We start from the raw sequence: 18,190 nt of genomic DNA, 5'->3' as shown, positions 1-18,190 counted from the left end.
GGTTTATGTAACTGGAGAGGAAAAAAAGCAAAAAAAAACACTAGGATAATGCTGGCTCTAGTAACTGTTGAATCCAGGTGCACAAATAGTATCATTAATTACAGGTTTTCCTGTCTTACTTTTTGTTTTGTGCTATACTGACTTTATTCTCAGGTATGTTCTTTCAACATGTTGAAAAAGATGTTCATCTGCAACTTAAGCTCACTAGGTTCTTAGAGTTTGAGATTCCAGAGGAAGAGAGGCAGTATTCCTCCTAATAACTGGCAGATGTCCCAAGGAAGACTCTGACCAGTCCGGTTCAAGTCATGTGCACAACCGTAGGGAGATGGAGTCATTACCAACCAAATGACATGGACCGAAGAGAATTACCATGAAATTGGGGAGAGGAAGTTCCCCCCGCCACAAGGCAATGCTGTGCAGACAAGAAAACAATGTCCTCTACAGTGATTGAAAAGGTTGAGAACAAATGAAATAGGCAGTGCACTGAAAAATTTAGTGATAAACGTTAAGTTTTTTTTTTGTAAGTTATACATTTTTCTATATGGATTTCAGTTTTTCACTCTGAAAGATTTATATAACAAATATTTGAGTACCTGCTCTGTGCCATCATCATTCTTTGCACTTAGAATACAGCAGTGAACAAAGCATACAAATCCCTAACATCATGGAACTACATTCTAGTAAGGAAAGGTAGATAATAAATAAGATAAATTACTAAATTATGTAGTGTGTTAACCCAGAAAACTCCATTGCCATCAAGTTGATCCTACTCATAGCGACCCTATAGGACAGAGTAGAACTGCCCCATAGGGTTTCCAAGAAGTGGTTGGTGGATTCAAACTGCCGACCCTTTGGTTAACAGCCAAACGCTTAACCACTGTGCCACCAGGGCTCCGTACAGTATGTTCCCAAAAAATCCACTGCCATCGAGTTGATTCCAACTCATAGCGACCGTATAGGACAGAGTAGAACTGCTCCACAGAGTTTCTAAGGAGCGCCTGGCAGATTTGAACTGCCAGCCTCTTGGTTAGCAGCTGTAACACTTAACCACTATGCCACCAGGGTTTCCATATAGTGTGTTAGATGGGGATAAGTGCTTTGAAGAAAGGAGGTAGGGATTGGGAGTTGCAGTTTTAAGTAGGATGGCCAAGAAAGGCCTCGTAAGGAAGATGACATTTAAGCAAAGACCTAAAGATGAGGCGGGAGCAAGCCGTTTGGATATCTGGAGGAGGAGCATTCCAGGGAGTAGGAAGCAAGTGCAAAGGCTGGGAGTGTTAGAAGAACTACAGAAGCCCTGAAGCAGAGTATATGAAGGGGGGTGTCTTAGGCTGGCTTCTCTAGAGAAGGAGAATCAGTGCAGCATATAAATATATAGAGAGAGATTCATATAAAGGAAATGGCTCACGCGGTTGTAGAGGCTGGAAAGTCCCAAGTTCGTGGGTCAGGCTGGAGGCTTCTCCTAACTCACGTAACTGCAGGTGCTAGGGGATCCAAGATTCGAAGGTCAGATAGGAGGCGTCTGGCTCTCAGGCTGTGGAGGCTGATGAATCCCGAGATCTACATGGGAGACTGCAAGTGAGCTGCTAGCTCAAGTCCTAAGAACTAGAGGTCAGATAAATAGGAACCAACTGCAGGATCCAGAGTGAGAGCCAGCGAGTCTTGCAGAAAGTCCACCTATATTGGATACAAGCCACACCCTCAAGAAACTCCCTGCCCGCTGATGAGCTGCTCACAACAGATCTTATCATGGAGATGGTCACATTGTATCAGATTTCATTATGGAGGTGATTACATCATTAAAAAGCTGCCAAGCTGTATCATAACTGCCAAACCACAGAGATCATGGCCCAGCCAAGTTGACATACAACTTTAACCGTCACAGGGAGCAAAGAATTGCAGGGCATGACGCCACAGAGTTCAGAGAATAGTGTAGGGCTTGGAGAGCTATGGTAAGGACTTTCAGAAAATGTAAGCCATCAGAGGGTTTTAAACAGAGAAGTAAACTGATCTGATATACTGTTTGAAGGATCACCCTAACTAAACCAAACCGAAAAACCAAACCTGTTGCCGTCGAGTCTATTCCGACTCCTAGCGACCCTGTAGGACAGAGTAGATGTGCCCCACAGAGTTTCCAAGGAGTGCCTGGTGGATTTGAACTGCCAGCCTTTTGGTTAGTGGCCATAGCACTTAAGCACTACACCACCAGGGTACTGTATTGAGAATACATTGTAAGTGTGGGGGGAGACAAGGGCGGAAGTAAGGAGACCAGTTAGGAGGAGGGTATTGCTGTTGTAGTAATGCAAACAGTAGATAATGATGACTTGGATTAGAGTGGTGGTGGAGATGATTAAGAGTGGTGGTATCTGAAGGTAGATTTGCTGATTGATTGGATGTGAAGTGTTGGGGGAAGAGAAGAGTTAAAGGAAAGTTCAAAATTTGGGCTCGAGCAATTGGCCACAGTAATTTAAAGGGCTAGGTAAGACTGGGAAAGGAGCAGGTTCTGACATGCAAAGTTTAAGATGCTTATTAGACATCCAAATAGGTAGTTAGACACACAAATATGGAATTTTGGTCCAGGCTGGAGATAGAAATTTGAAAGTGGTCACTGTATGGTTAGCATATACCGTGAAACTGGATGAGATCATTAGGGAATGACAGTAAACAGGGAAGTGAAAAATAGTCAACCATTACACCAATGTTGAGAGGCTGCAGAGACTTAGAAGAACCAGCAAAGACCAAGAAGGAGCAGCCAGTAAAGTGGGAGGAAAATGAGGAAAAATCCTGAAAACCAAATGGAAAAAAATGTGTTAAGGAGTGATCAGTTGTCTAATGTTGTTGATAGGACAGGTAAAATCAGGTCTGAACTGATATTGGATTTAACAACGTACAGGTAATCTATCCCCTTGAAGAGGGCAGTCCTAATAAGTTAGATTTGACTGGTGGAGGTACTCCTAGCACATGCCCTTGTTCTTATGAACTTTAACTCCATGCTTCAGGTAAATCTACAAGACTATCCATTAGTAAAACAGTTACTTAACAAATATTTATTGATTATTCCATCATTCTTCAGTTCTCTGTTGTTAAACAGTTGTGTCCTGAACTCAGATTAATATTCAAGTGTATTAGTTAAGGAGCCCCGGTGGCACAATGGTTAAGAGCTCCGCTGCTAACCACAAGGTTGGCAGTTCAAATATATCAGCTACTCCTTGGAAACCCTATGGGGCAGTTCTGCTCTGTCCTGTAGGGTTGCTATGAGTTGGAATCGACTCCATGGCAACAGGTTTGGGTTTCTTTGTATATTAGCTAAAGGATTTGCATATTTAAAGTAAAATATATGTACCATATTTTTTTCTACAAATAACGCACCGACGTAAATAACATGCAAACACACGTAACGTGGCATAGCACACTTATGACAATGGCATGAGGGGTGTTGGTGGTAGGCAAAAAAACCTGTACAGCACATTATTTGTGTAAAAATACGGTGTTTCCCTCGATATGCCTATTATATGAAGTAGAAGCACCTTAATACAAAAAACAGCATTTTGATATTTGTTTTTGTGAACAAATTGTTTTGTCATCTTTTTTCTTCTATACTTGGAGGTTTTTAAGGTTAGTTTTTACAGAGAAGCTAAAAATCAACCTATGTTTGTGATTTAGAAATCTCTTTAAGTAGTAAATGCCTAATTGTGGTTTTTGATACAAAGAAACACAGGGGTTGAAACTACAAAAAAGTTTCATTTCTCTAGTGAAATAATATATGTTCTTCTTTAATAGAAATTCATTGAATTTGAAGACTCTCAAGAACAGGAAAAAAAGGACTTACAGACTCGAGTGGAATCTTTAGAATCTCAAACAAGACAACTTGAACTCAAAGCAAAAAACTATGCTGACCAGAGTAAGTAAAAATACCTCTCCTCATAAGTACACATTAAAGAGTGGGCTCTAATATCACAATGGCCCAGCCTGACATTTCAGTAGGGTTCCAAGTATGTGCTTGGAATTGTCATCCAAAACTCAAGAGTGAGACATGGAGCTGGGTTTAGTTCTGTTTTGTTCATGTTTTCACATGGTACCCATGTAGCAAAAACAACAGAATCAAAGATACCTATATGACTCTCTTCTTCCATTTAGCTCCCAGCCTTTGTTTGCAATTAACATTAAGCTATATCCATTATGCAGGCTTATCTGGGATGTGTTATTGTGTGTGTGTGTGGATCGTTTCTTCAAATTTCGATCAAGTACGCAAAGTTCTATTGTTTCTGTATTGCTTTGAAGTTTAAAAATACAAGAAAAACTCTAACTTTTAAGTTATATATTAAAAAATTACTGAATTCCCTTTTCATTCCTTTCTAATGGAATTTTTCCTGATTTTAAAAATAATGATTGCTTCAGACATCCCCAAGGATGATTTTCCCTTTTTGGCTAATGAAAAAGGACCTAATTAAGTCAAAATTAGAAGAAGAAATGGTGAGGAACTTTATGGCCTATTTTTCATGTCTGATACAGGTAGAAAGAGTTCTCTATTTTTCCCTCTCAGTTTTGTAAACTTGCAGAATCCTAGGAAGCAAAAGATGGCCAGCAGCTGCTCTTCCCATGTCAGCCATTAAGGCTACATGGTGACACCTGCTGTTAAGTGAATGGCATGCGCAATGGATAACCTTCACCACCAGGCTTAGAGTAGGTGTGAGAACTGACTGCTCCCTTTAGAGCTCTGGAAGAGCATAATAGAGCTAAACCTAGAAACACTGGGAATCTGGAGTTCAAGCCTTCTAGCATTCAAGGAGAATTCACATGTCTGTTAAGCAGATGTCATAAAAGGGAGCCAGTGGGTGTTTGGTAACAGAAGCCAACTTGGAGTGGGACCCGTTGAGCCATATCTTTGTACTTTTAGGCTTGGTAGATACCCAGAGCAGTGCACCCCTATTCTGTTAACATTCAGTACATTAAATAACTTCTGTGATTCTACTAGAAATTTGAGATCTTAAGGGACCTAGAGAGATGTACTCTACAGTGCATAAAATACATTTCAGGAGTCACATTACTATGAGGACTACTCATCTAGACAAACAGTCTTGTGGCAGTTGCAAGTTTTTGGTATACTTCAAGAGTTAAGCATTCTCCCTTGAGAGTATGGCCTCCGTAATGAGGTCACACCTGAGGTTCATCCTTCAGCCAAAGATCAGACAGGCCCATAAAACGAAAGGAGACTAAATGGGTGCACCAGCCCAGGGGCAAGGACTAGAAGGCAGAGGGGAAAGGAAAGCTGGTAATAGGGAACCTGAGGTCAAGAAGGGGAGAGTATTGACAGGTTATGGGGTTGGTAACCAATGTCACAAAACAATATGTGTACTAATTGTTTAATGAGAAACTGGTTTGTTCTGTAAACCTTCATCAAAAGTACAATAATAATAATAAAGAGTTGAGTATTCTCAAAAAGGAAGAAAATGTAGATATTAGAAATAACATTTTAACTCTAACTTGATTGTGTTTTTATAACAAGAATTATAGAGTATTTTAGAACCACACACTAAAGGCACAGTTGATAGAAACATCCTAACTTTCATCGTTCTACCTATTACATTTTCTTCTTGATTTCTGAAGAATATTAAATTTTGAGTAGGAAAATTTTCTTTTGGCTTGGAAGGAAATTCCTTGTCAAGAATCCTGTGTTTTAAGTTATCTGCTTCTATGATAAAGGAGATACTACAGGAAGAATTAACTTCAACGTGAAATAGCATTTTTTATATCATGGTGCCTTAAAACATCAGTCTCTTATATACATTCAAAGGAGATACTCCTTTTTTCACAAAAGTAAATGGGATGAATTACTATTTCTTTTGCATATACTTTAGCCCTGTTATTACTAAAATAAAAATATGCTTCCTATTCCATTCTGGAATTTGGAATTCCTATTCCATTTCTGGAAACCCTGGTGGCGTAGTAGTTAAGTGCTACAGCTGCTAACCAAAAGGTCGGCAGTTCAAATCCACCAGGCGCTCCTTGGAAACTCTACGGGGCAGTTCTACTCTGTCCTATAGGGTCACTATGAGTCGGAATTGACTCGACGGCAGTGGGTTATTCCATTCTAGTAAATGTCAACAAAATATAGTAGTTTCTTAATTAAAGGAAGTAGTTTCTTAATTAAAGGTCAACTTAGAATCATTTTTGAGTATCTCAGAATTTGTCTTTTTCAATGTCCTAGATTTGTGATCAAGTCCGTTTTGTCAGTGAGACACGTCCAACCTTTTAGGAATTGTTGTGTTCTGTGGTACCCATCCTTTCATTCCTCTCTCCAAAAGTAATGATTACCATATTTTCCATTTTAGTTCAAAGTAATTTTTTAAAAATTACATATCATTTTAAAGAATTGATTATACTCTAGGAAAGGAATGAGGAAATTCTTAACCAAGTATTGAATATGATTTTGAGTTTAATTCAGTCTGAAAGGTTTTTTTTTGTTGTTAATATCCCTCCAAGAATTTCTACCCTGGAAGTCTGCTATCCCGCTTTGAGATGAATCTTCGTGTCTCTATCACAGTTAAAGAACTTAGAACCGTTGTTAATCAAAAGTAACCGTTCAGCTACACAGAGTTGCTAACACTAAATCTCATAGTCTGTGAACTGAGGCTCTAGTAAGTCTTCTTTTACTAATGCTTTGGGATTTACTGAACCATTGTCTCTTCTCCTGTCTTTGAGAACTTAGAGTCTCTTTTTTATCTACATAATTTTTTTTTCTCTCACTTCTATTTTTCTCTAGACCTTACCAGAGTATAACATGAAATTTAAGTATAATCTTAAATTTTTTTCCTAGTTTCTATTTTGAAACCACATTTAAACATCTCAAAAGATTTATTTGAAAATTATTTAACTATTTTTAAAATTTTTTACCTGCTCAGTGAGCTAATCTTAAATGTATACTTCTTAAGAACTCACTCAGAAACCCTGGTGGCATAGTGGTTAAGTAGTGCTACGGCTGCTAACCGAAGGGTTGGCAGTTCGAATCTGCCAGGTCCTTCCTGGAAACTCTATGAGGCAGTTCTGCTCTGCCTGTAGGGTCACTATGAGTCAGAATTGGCTCGACGGCACTGGGTTAGTTTTCTCTTCCCCAAATCTCTAATATGAGTCAAAACCCTTTGTGGGTTTTTTTGTTTGTTTGTTTGTTTTTAAAGGAGTTGGTAGAAGGCAATCATCAGTGTTGTTGGAAAACCAGCGCTGGAAATAGGTGTTGTAAAGAATAAAAAGAAATTTAAATGGATGTGTATATTGAAAAAGCATATTCTTTATGTTATAATAAGAAAGAGACTATTGGACTGTTTAATTTTCTTAATACTATTAAATTTTTTAAAGAAAATATAGTGATTTTTGGTAAAGTAGTTTTAACCTAATACCTTGTTTTAAAGGCCATTGAAATTAGTGTTAGCATTACCTGTCGTCAAGGAGTGGTGGATGCAATTTTTCTGTACAGTGCCGTTTTTGAGTATCATCTGATAACTGTATCTTATCCAATTTCAATATTTATGTTTGTATAATGAGTGAGAGTCTTTAATTTCAAAAGACTATGTCTGTCAATTCTGATGTATTTCAGAGCACATTTCCCTTTAAAAAAGTAGCCATAATAAACGTCCAAGATCTGCTCTGAAGACTACTTCCTGTGTTAAAAGAGGAAATTTTCATTGTAGTTATTTGCTGTTGGAGACTCAAGGGTCAAATAGGAACTGAGTTGAAGGACACATTTTACAGCTTTTGATAGTATGGAGTATATCAGGTTGTGGTATGATTTAACAAGAATGTTGAGAAGTTGAGCCTATAAAAACTTTTGTTAAAATGTTATGTGTGGTCTTGTTTGATTTTGGAGATTTCTGGTTGCTTTCTTTTAAAAATTTCAAGTAACATAGGAACATTTTTGTTTCTTTTGGCATGATTAAATCATAGAAAAAACAGTGCTGTATATTATCTTTTATCTGAAGTAAAATTAATCTTTCTTGATGGTTAACATTTTGTGAGCCTTAAGAAAATATCTGAAATATATATGGTACAAAATAAGGATGTTGCGGATTGAGAAAGGTCTATTGGTAGATCAGCTGTGTAAGGAATCTGTAATCAGCCTCACCATTCATTGTATGTTGGGAATGGGTTTTTGCCAGAAAATAGCTTTTATATTAGTTCTGTTGTATGTTGAGTATTTCTATCTTGTAAGCCAAATGTTATATTATGATTCAAGTAAATACAGACATTTTAATACAATTAAAAATATAAACTACCTCTGTGTCTAGTGTTCTGCCCAGGTCCCGTTGTGGTCAAAGAGACCTCAGTTTTGTGGGGAGAAAAGGACATGTGCATGGCCTTCTAGTCTTTTTTTCATATACGAGTTTTTGTTTTTTTTTTTAATCTCACTGCAATTAGAGTTTATAATTTTATATCTTTTCACAGAGCATTATCATAAGCATTTTTCTTATTAAATAATCTTTATTATTACTTTTTAGTGTCTGTATATAGCCATTGTCCAGAAGCTACGTCATCTCTTAACGATTCTTGTTTTCCCTGAGCAACTACACTTTTTCCTTTCCTCTACTGATAATTACTTAATGGCCACTCAATTTTTTTACCTTGGTCACCCAGAAGCTCAGAACAACTTTAAAGTTCAACGATGATGGCTGGTTTGGACTTTACCTGGGTGGCGTATTTAAATTGTTCTCTCCCTTGATCTAATTTTATGTATATAAATGTATGTATTCTTATAAGCTATCTCAAATCATTTGTGGAATGAATCAGGGTAAAAATAAGTACATTTTTTAAAATTCCCCTTTTTGTTGGACATTTTTTCTAATGTAGTGAATCATATTGCAGTGAATATTCTTTGACACCTACAAGTTTCCCCTCTTTGGATAGTTTTCTTAGAATATTTTTAAGGAAGTAGGTCAAGGAATATGAATATTTTAGTGATTCTTGGTATATAAAAGTGTTTGGCCATTCCTAATGTGAACAGAATTGGAGAAATAAAGATTAGTAACAAATTCTGTTTTGTTTATCATAATTTATTAATTCGAGTCATTATTTACAACATGTTTGCACCCAGAGCTGATACAGAACCATTAATACTTGAATCTGTCTTAGGACTATGTTGCCCTCAAGTTCCTGGAGTTTACAATAGATTACTTTTCCCTTGAATTCTACCCTTGGATATAGAGCCATTGTCCTTTGTGGAGAAGATGGCAAGGTTTAGATGGTAGTGATTTTTTTTTTTTTTTCATTTTTATTGTGCTTTAAGTGAAAGTTTACAAATCAAGTCAGTTTCTCATATAAAACCTTATATACGCTTGCTGTATACTCCTAGTTGCCCTCCCCCTAATGAGACAGCACATTCCTTCTCTCCACCCTGTGTTTCGGTGTCCATTCAGCCAGCTTCTGTCCCCCTCGGCCTTCACATCTCCCCCCCAGACAGGAGCTGCATGTATAGTCTCATGTGTCTACTTGATCCAAGAATCCCACTCCTCATCAGTATCATTTTCTGTGTTGTAGTCCAGTCCAATCCCTGTCTGAAGAGTTGGCTTCGAGAATGATTCCTGTCTTGGGCTAACAGAATGTCTGGGGACCATGACCTCCGAGATCCCTTTGGTCTCAGTCAGACCATTAAGTCTGGTCTTTTTATTAGAATTTGGGGTCTGCATCCCACTGCTCTCCTGCGCCTTCAGGGATTCTCTGTTGTGCTCCCTGTCATGGCAGGCATCGGTTATAGCTGGCACCATCTAGTTCTTCTGGTCTCAGGCTGGTGTTGTCTTTGACTCTTGGGCTCATACTTAACCTTGTGACTTTGGTGTTCTTCAATGTCCTTTGCTCCAGGTGGGTCGAGACCAATCGTTGGATCTTAGATGGTTGCTCGCTAGCGTTTAAGACCGCAGACGCCGCTCTCCAAAATGGGATGCAGAACGTTTTTTAATAGTTTTTATCATTAGGTGGCAGTGATTTTGTGCTACTTAACTCTTCTCTGATTCTGCTCATCTTTCCTTTTAATTAAATGGAAAAATGCTTTTGGACAACTGAAGACCTTTGTGGTAGAGCCTTGTACTTTACTTTTCTACCATTTCTGTCAATTTGGCATCAAGATCTTGTCTTATAAAATATATTCATGCCTTCAGCTTGAAACAGCTATTATAATTGTAAGGAACTCTTTTATTTCTTGAATGTAAGAATCAGCACACCTCTAGATGAAAATAGTATAACATTAGCATATTTTTTATTTCAAAGGAGTAAATGGCTTAAGATGTTAAATTTGGGAATTAGTTACAAGCAAGGCCTGTCAGTTAATGACGTGACTGATAAATTGAGAATTTTCACAGCAAAGAAGAAAAAGTAACCATTTTTAGGGTACCAGGTATAGTTTCATACTTAAATTAGTACTTGAGAGAGCCTAAACATTTCCTGTTGCTATTTTTCAAATTGCTTTAAAATAGCTTCAGCCCTATAAAAAGCTTGATAAACTCTTTTGCTTTGCTTTGCAATTGACAATGAATGTTAATATTTTGAAAAAGTTGAATAATACTATAATAGGTCACGTTTTCCACTTTGACTTTATCTTCTACATAAGTTTTAGAATGATGAAAGTAGATACTGGTAATTTCTATTTTTGTTGAAAGTATGTTCTCAATAAGGCAGCTTTAGTAATTTCAGCTTCTGTATCTCTTGATTTTAAAAAAGCAACAAAATGAAATTTATTATATAAAAAGTTACTTTTTAGTCCATTTAACTAGAACCTAGTTCTTTTGCAATATTAAGAATATCTGTATATTTAATAAACTTTATTTAAGGGCTTTCTCTTTTAGAACCTATATGACAAAGAAGCCCTGGTGTTGCAACGGTGAAGTGCTTGGCTGCTAACTGAAAGGTTGGCAGTTCCAACCTAGCCAGTGGCTCCACGAGAAAGACGTGGTGATCTGCTTCCATAAAGATTACACCTAGGAAACCCTATGTGGCAATTCTGCTTTGTTACAGGGAGTGGCTAGGAGTCAAAATTGACTCAACAGCACTTTACAACAGCAAGATATGTGATAGAGAAAGCAGAAATTTAGACACAAGATAATTATGCAAACACTAGCATGTATTAGTTCTGCTTAATATCCTGTGTGGTTTTTAGATATGTTTTATTATCTGTTTATTATCTATGTTTTATTATCTGTATTTGGACTTTTTCATTTCTGTATTCTAGTTTTAGCTCTGGAGAATCTTAAAAGTATGGTGTATAATTAATATCTAGAACTAAGTATTTCATAGAAAATTAATTCCTTCACCAAGGGCTAAAGTGTAAGGAAGATACCAACCCGTTTTGCTATAATTTTGGGAGATTAAATTAGAGAAAATGAGTTTGTTATTTTTGTTTGGTTATGAGGAAGTATTTCTTGACCATGATGATGATACACAAGGATATGTGTTGAGAGAAAGCCTGGACCGCCCCTACGTGGAGACTTTGGGTAGGAGAAAAGCCAGGTCTCTGTTGTGGATGGTTTAGATAATGTTTTCAAGGCCGTGAGTAGATCAGATCTCTAGAATCCCCTTCTACAGGGATTCTTTGATGTTATCATACTCTGTTTTAAGGATGTGATCATTGATTTATGAGAGCTTCAAAATATTTTAGAATTTCACGTTGTGTCACTTATAACATATAACATCTGTCTGAAAATCTTCTGAAGTTTAAAGATAGAGCGAAGAATTTAGTTGGCAGAGGATAGGTTTTTATTACTGTTTGATTTGGTTGTCTGAGATTTGTTCGCTTTGAGTCAGCATTTGATTCTTGCTTACCTGTTGGGACTTTTGATGTTCAGAGAGAAGCTTCCAAAAGACTAATGTCAATCATCTGAGACCTAGTAGCAGTTGGATTATCCGCCTTCCATGAACAGTGAGAACCGATGATTCCTTTTGAGAAGGCAAATAATGAGTTGGATATGTATGGCATTCTAGCAGGTCTGTTTCTCTTTCTTCCCCCCATAGGCCTATCAGCAGTCTGATGGGGCAGAAGACAACAGAGATGGAAGGTGTTCCAAACTTGGCAAAAGCCATCAATCTAAGGAGGTAAGCTCTGATTTTGAGCAGGCAGAGCAGGTGGCTCTTCCTGCCTTAATCATATCCTCTTGCTCTTTGGAAAGATGGATAGAAAGAAAGAGCATTCAGCATGAGGCTAAAACATCTCCATTAGCCATCATAAAGGGGAAATTTTGGATAAGTCTTTTAGTTTTTTTTTTTCTTTCTTTCTCCCTCCCTCCCTTTTTTTAAACTCCTCGATTTGTTTGATTTTTATCCCTAGAAAATCAGCAATTTAAAAAAAATTGCAGATTACTTTTCTCTTGATTTGGGGTAGATTGGATGAACAGAATCTTGTTTATTTCCAGTTAATCTCAGGTTGTGGCTAGCTTTGATGAATAAAATGATAAGGTTTTAAGATTTTTCCTGAGATTGTTTTGAGGTTTGGGTTCATGCGGGAACTATGAAACTGGAAGCAATCTTTTAATACACTTCAGATGTAACAGTATAGGCAGGGGTTAACTTTATGGTACTTGAAGCTTTTGGGCATATCTGCCATTGATGCCCGAATGGGTCTTCCTCATCCTCTTCCTCTCCCCTCCCTTTCTAGTTCCCTTTCCTTGTCCCATTACGAATTTCTTAGTGACATTCAGGACTTTCAAAAGACTGCTTCCCTGGCATTAAAAGGTATTTCTCAAAAGTATTTAATCATCTCATGTGACTTAGGCCTTGAGAAAACAAAACCCATTGACTGTTTTGTTGTACTGAACATTGTAAATATTTTCAGTAATTAGCGAGAAGTTCTTTATTTGTATTGTATGATCTTGGTGGTTAATTTATGTACCTTAAAAGATAATAGTAATATTTAGAATCACAGTACAGGTAAAGCAAACATGAATACAGAAAATAGTAGCTTCTGTCTGAGTACCTGCAGGTATTAGGGAGGAGAGAATAATTGTCAGAATAGTATCCAGAAGCTCATGAAGAATAATAAAGATATAAAGAAACTATTCTTAAAGCACCATGGGGTGACATACCTTTGATAGCTTAGAATGCTTTTTTAAGAGCACTTTAACGCATGTTTATAAGCTGATGTGTAAGTTAATTTTAGTTGCTATAGCAAGCAAGCAACACACACACAAATATATATATATATACACACATACACAAAGTTATTTCTTGCACATGTAAAGTACAAAATGAGTGTTCCCTATAGGTGGCAATTTCTTCAGAGACACAGGCTCTTTTCTGTTATGGTTCCACCATCTTCAGCTCATGGCTTTCAAGTTTCTTATATTTGCCTGGATTAATTTGGAGGAAAGGGAAAGGAAATAGAATATTGGGTGTGGAAGGTTTTTACCAGACCAGGCCTAGGAGTGGCACATAGCGCTTTTGTTTCCGCTTCATTGGCTATAACTCAGTCAGAAGCTAACTGCAGAGGATAGGATGTATAGTCTATTTGTCCAAGAAGAAGAGGGAGCTGCTTTGGTAAATATCTGTCCAGCATTCGCCTTAATAGCCGGTTGTCTCGGTTGGTAGTACATGGTTTTGCTCAGGTGAGGCAAGGGAGTGAATGTACCTAAAGATTAGCAACCATCTGCCTATTCTTTCCACTGTGAATTATCTGAGGAAGATAAAATGAGGGAATTTTAATGAAAATTTAGCATTTGTGATTTGTGCTCATAAAATCTGATTTTCAAAAATAACTTCAGGGTTCTTCTGGGTAATTTAGTTTTTATTATTTTAAAACTCTTCACTGCATATTCATTTATTCAGCAAATATTTACTAAATGCTGGGATTTTGTTCCCTTATCTATATTTTGACTTCCCTTGTTTCCATTTTAAAAATAGGTTATTATAAAATTAAGCGGTATTTTCCTGGTGCTTGTATTAAGGGATGGACTTTGAATGAGTTTTTTTGTTTGTTTGTTTGTTTTACTGCTGGTCTCAGAGCTAGAAACAACCAAAACTCTAACTTGGTGGACTGAAAGCATATACTATATAGTTTTACAGAGAGTTTAATATAACAGTCACTTAGGGAAGATATTACTTGGTATTTCTACTGGCATGCTGACTTGTGGAGCTCTTTTTCCATAAGTGGAGAAGTAGATAACATAATGTTTGCACCATCTTTATAATGCTGTGGTTGCCTACTAGTAGTAGGCTAAGGTAATACATTAGCCTTCTTGTTTTAATCTGTGTAATTAGTTATCATTAATACATATGAATGTAACTGTATGAAAATGACAAGCCTTCTGATTAAATGGGATAAAAAAAAAACCAAATGGGATAGAGAATAAATGAGTTAAGTGCCTCCTGTAAGTGGACTGCTGTATATAGGCTGTGATTTGTTCTTGTACTGAAATGAACAGGAAGATGGCAGCAGATAATACTTAATCCCAGAGGGACTGATGATCATTTCTATAGATTTAAATTAAATTTACGTAGACACTTTTAACCATGAGATAATTTGTTTGCTTTTATTTTAAAATGTGGGGTAGATAGGAAGTTTTGGTACCTACAACAGGGTTGATTATTTAAAATAGTCCCTAAGACCACATGAACAAAAAATTAATGTTTTGAGAAGATGATTAATACAGTAAAACCTCAAAACCCAGAACCTGTGTAAGGTAGAAACCTGTCAGAGAAGGAAAACTCAAATATTTTCCACTAATAGATAGCGATAGAAAAGTGGGAAGACTGCACCCTGTCAAAGGCAGAAAACTTGTGAGACCCAGAAAAACAAGGCAGTCTCATCGAGTTCCGGCTCTCACAGGTTTCACCTTGTAAAGGTGTTCAAACTTTACTTTTAGGAGGTGGTGAATTTTTTATTCAGGGGTCAGATTTTGCTAGCACGATATATGTGTTAAGTGGCTACCAATCTTTTCTTGTCCACGGAAAATTAGTAATGGGAATGAATTGAATATGGAGTAAGACTATTCTAGGAAAATGCCCCTGGATTTTCCTGAAGAGTAAAAACATATAGCTCTATAATAAGCTTAGAAAATATTTTTTAAGTATGGTTTTTCCAAATTTTGTTCATTCATGAGAAACATTCTGAACTTCAGTACTGAATTATACTACAGATATATCATAAGGTAAATTTTTAAATTGTCTTCTTTATGGGTACAAAATAGTGAAAATGAGTGTGATTAAGAATAAATAAAGTATACATTATTACTGCTTTTATAAAACAGTATAATACCTCAGAAATCCCTGATACAGTTGCATTACTATTTGTTTTCAGTTTTCTTATTTTTAATTTTTTTCACAGCCTATTCAGATTAAAAATATTTGGCACTAAAAGGGAAAATTTAGAGGTGTACAGAGTGGGAAATCTTTGACTATGGAAACTTTTCTATTTTTATGTTAAAGATAGGTAGCTAAAATGGTCAACTTCAGTTTTGCCTTTTTGTGGATGATATTTTAGAATTTTTTTCAGCATTGTTAGGTTGGTGTATTTGTGAAATTTTAAAAGCCATTGTTTATTTTTAACTTACTGAAGATGTTACTTGAACCTTAAGTTATAAAGATGCTAGATAAAGTCAGAATCCAATACTGATACAGCTGACTAATAAACATTTTAGGGTGTAGTAAATTGTTATTCCATCAGCATTGTCAATTAACATTTTGAGATGAATATGTATTGCTTTTATTCTGGATCTTTTTGCTACCAGAAAAATGAAATTAGTAGTCATTAGTAGTATTAAATAGTAAAGCATGTAGAAAACTGAGACAGAGCCTGATTTAATCATATCTGTGATTTATTTTGCATCAAAAACATAATGAAAAATAAGCATTGTTTGTCAGCATGAGCCTAGAATATGCAGTAACTGAAAGTATTTCAGAATATCATTTTTGTGGATTAAGAAAATAAACTTTGTGTTTATAAGAGATGGCCAGTATTTAAACCTTGTAGTTTTAAGACTTTGCTAAAAGCCAGACCCATTGCCGTTGAGTCAATCCTGACTCATAGCTACCGTAGACCCTAGAGGACTGAGTAGAACTGCCCGGTGGGGTTTCTGAGGCTGTAATCTTTATGGAAGCAGACTGCCACATTTTTCTTCTGCAGAGCGGCTGATGGGCTGATGGGTTTTAGTCGCCAGCCTTTTGGTTAGCAGCTGAGTGCTTAACCACTGCGCCACCAGGGCTCCTTCTTTAACACTTTAGTTACTATGAACGTAACAGATGGGGTTAGGGACAATTCATGTATAACCGTGTGTAGTTTGTATGTGCTAAATGCCCTTTTTGGTATGATACATACTACCCACAAAAAATGGTACATACTGAGAAATAATAAAGATACAGATAATTTGTATGAGATTAATATATGTATTTTGAATGAGGTAGTTAGAGACTGGGTTGATTGATAGTTTATCAACAGTTATTTTTAAGGCAAAAGTAAGAATATGATGCCAAATGGAAATAAATTAAGGAGAAAGTAAGTTAGATAGTTGTGATTGGAACCTTAAGGAATATTGCCAAAAACCCATTGAGCCGATTCCCACTCATTAGCTACCGTATGGGACACAGTAGAACTGCCCCATAGGGTTTCCAAGGAGCAGCTGGTAGATTTAAACTGTCAACCTCTTGGTTAGCAGCCGACCTCTTAACCACTGCACCACCAGGGCTCCTAAGGAATTATAGTTAGGGATAATCAGAAATGCTTAAGAAGGAAAAAGTGATAATAGAATTTGAAGGAATTGTTGTAGATGAACCTAAGGTAATTTGACTGTTGAAAAATGCTCATGTTCATTTGAATAAATATCAGAAATCTCTGGCAATTGGAGGTATGTTGGGGCCTTAGGTCTTCTTTCCCACAATCTTGCTATTGCATGGTACGATACAACAGAGCTTTGTGAATGAACACTGATTAGCAATCCAGCATAAAATCATAGGACCTGTTTATATAATCTGTGAGTCCTGCTCTCATCCAAGACACTTGATAAAGACCTTGTAAAAGAGCTTCTCTCCAAGGCTGACTTAATGGGAATGGTTAGGGGGTGAAGGGTGATGTGACATGAAATGGCAGATCCTGAAGGATCTTGTAGACCATTGTAAGAACTTGTGTGTGTGTGTGTTTAAAGAAACCACTGAGGGATTCTGAGCAGAGGAAGGATGTGATCTGACTCCACCCAGGGTACCGCACTGAGAATGTAGGGGAGCTCAGGCTGGAGCATGGACACTAGTTAGAAAACTATTGTAATAATCCAGGCAAGAGAGGCTGTTTTGGGCCAAGATGGGAGTGATGGAGTTGGCAAAGAGTGATGAGATTCTAGACTTGTTTTGAAGGTAGAACAGGTAGAATTTGCTGATTGGGTGTGCGATGTGAGGGGAAGAAAAGAGCAAAAGGATGACTAAGATTTTTTATCTGAGAAGACTATGGGAAAGAGCAGGTTTGGGAGAGACAATCAGAAGGAAGCTCAGTTTAGCTATGTAGACATCTTAATGGCATTATATTGTTTTGGAATTTTTATTTTCCCATGTAGCAATATATATTCAATATCCTTCCATTCGGTTCTGGGCACAATCCCATGTCAGAAGCTATAGATATAATGCATTCCTTTTAACAGGTACCTTGAATTATTGAATTTAAAAAGCACTTGCATGGCACTTACCCTCTGTGCCAGGCACTGCTTTAAAAAAAAAAAAAATTTTTTTTTTCGCCCCTTCCAAATATTAGCTCACTTAATCCTACTGTCAACTCTGAGATACTATTATTCCTTATTTACAAATAAGGAAACTGAAGCCCAGAGGGGTTAATTTACCCAGGGTCACATAACTAGGAAGTAACAAAGCCACTGCATTATATTCCATAGAATGACTATTATAGTTCATTGAAACAACCCCTAATGACAAATTTTGGGGTGGTCCCAATTATTGTAAAGTGTGTTGTATAGAAAATCCATTTTTATCCCTTTTTGGGCATTGGTGCAAGTATTCCTGTAGTATATGTAATGAGAGTAGTAATATTGGGCCAAAGGATATAAACATTGCTTATTTTAATAGACATCACCAACACAACCTTCAAAAGAGTAATTGTAGTTTATCTTCCCATGACCATCTTCTTTTTTTTTTTTTTCCTCTCTTTATATTCTGCAATTTGGTGACATTTTTTTGCTCACCTCTCTTAAGAATTCTGATGTCACAACAGCACAACTCGTTTGCAGTAATT

General features: G+C 36.8%; 1 protein-coding gene across 6 annotated transcripts in view; it reads left to right on the top strand.

The window, feature by feature from the left end:
• Window positions 1-18,190, top strand: part of SPAG9 (sperm associated antigen 9) — a 135,114-nt gene that overhangs the window by 41,409 nt on the left and 75,515 nt on the right. For 5 of the 6 annotated variants that reach the window (XM_064271236.1, XM_064271235.1, XM_064271237.1 and 2 more), the window contains exon 2: window positions 3,778-3,898. In XM_064271236.1, coding sequence (XP_064127306.1) covers window positions 3,778-3,898 — 121 coding nt within the window. Of the gene's footprint in view, window positions 1-3,777; window positions 3,899-12,013; window positions 12,067-18,190 lie in introns of those variants that run through there. The other variant, XM_064271240.1, reaches the window with a different exon arrangement.

This window comes from Loxodonta africana, chromosome 18 (genome assembly GCF_030014295.1).
Source record: "Loxodonta africana isolate mLoxAfr1 chromosome 18, mLoxAfr1.hap2, whole genome shotgun sequence".
Taxonomy (NCBI): Eukaryota; Metazoa; Chordata; class Mammalia; order Proboscidea; family Elephantidae; genus Loxodonta; species Loxodonta africana.
Note: the sequence above shows the minus strand (reverse complement) of the source record. Positions and strands in the feature narration are given on the sequence as shown.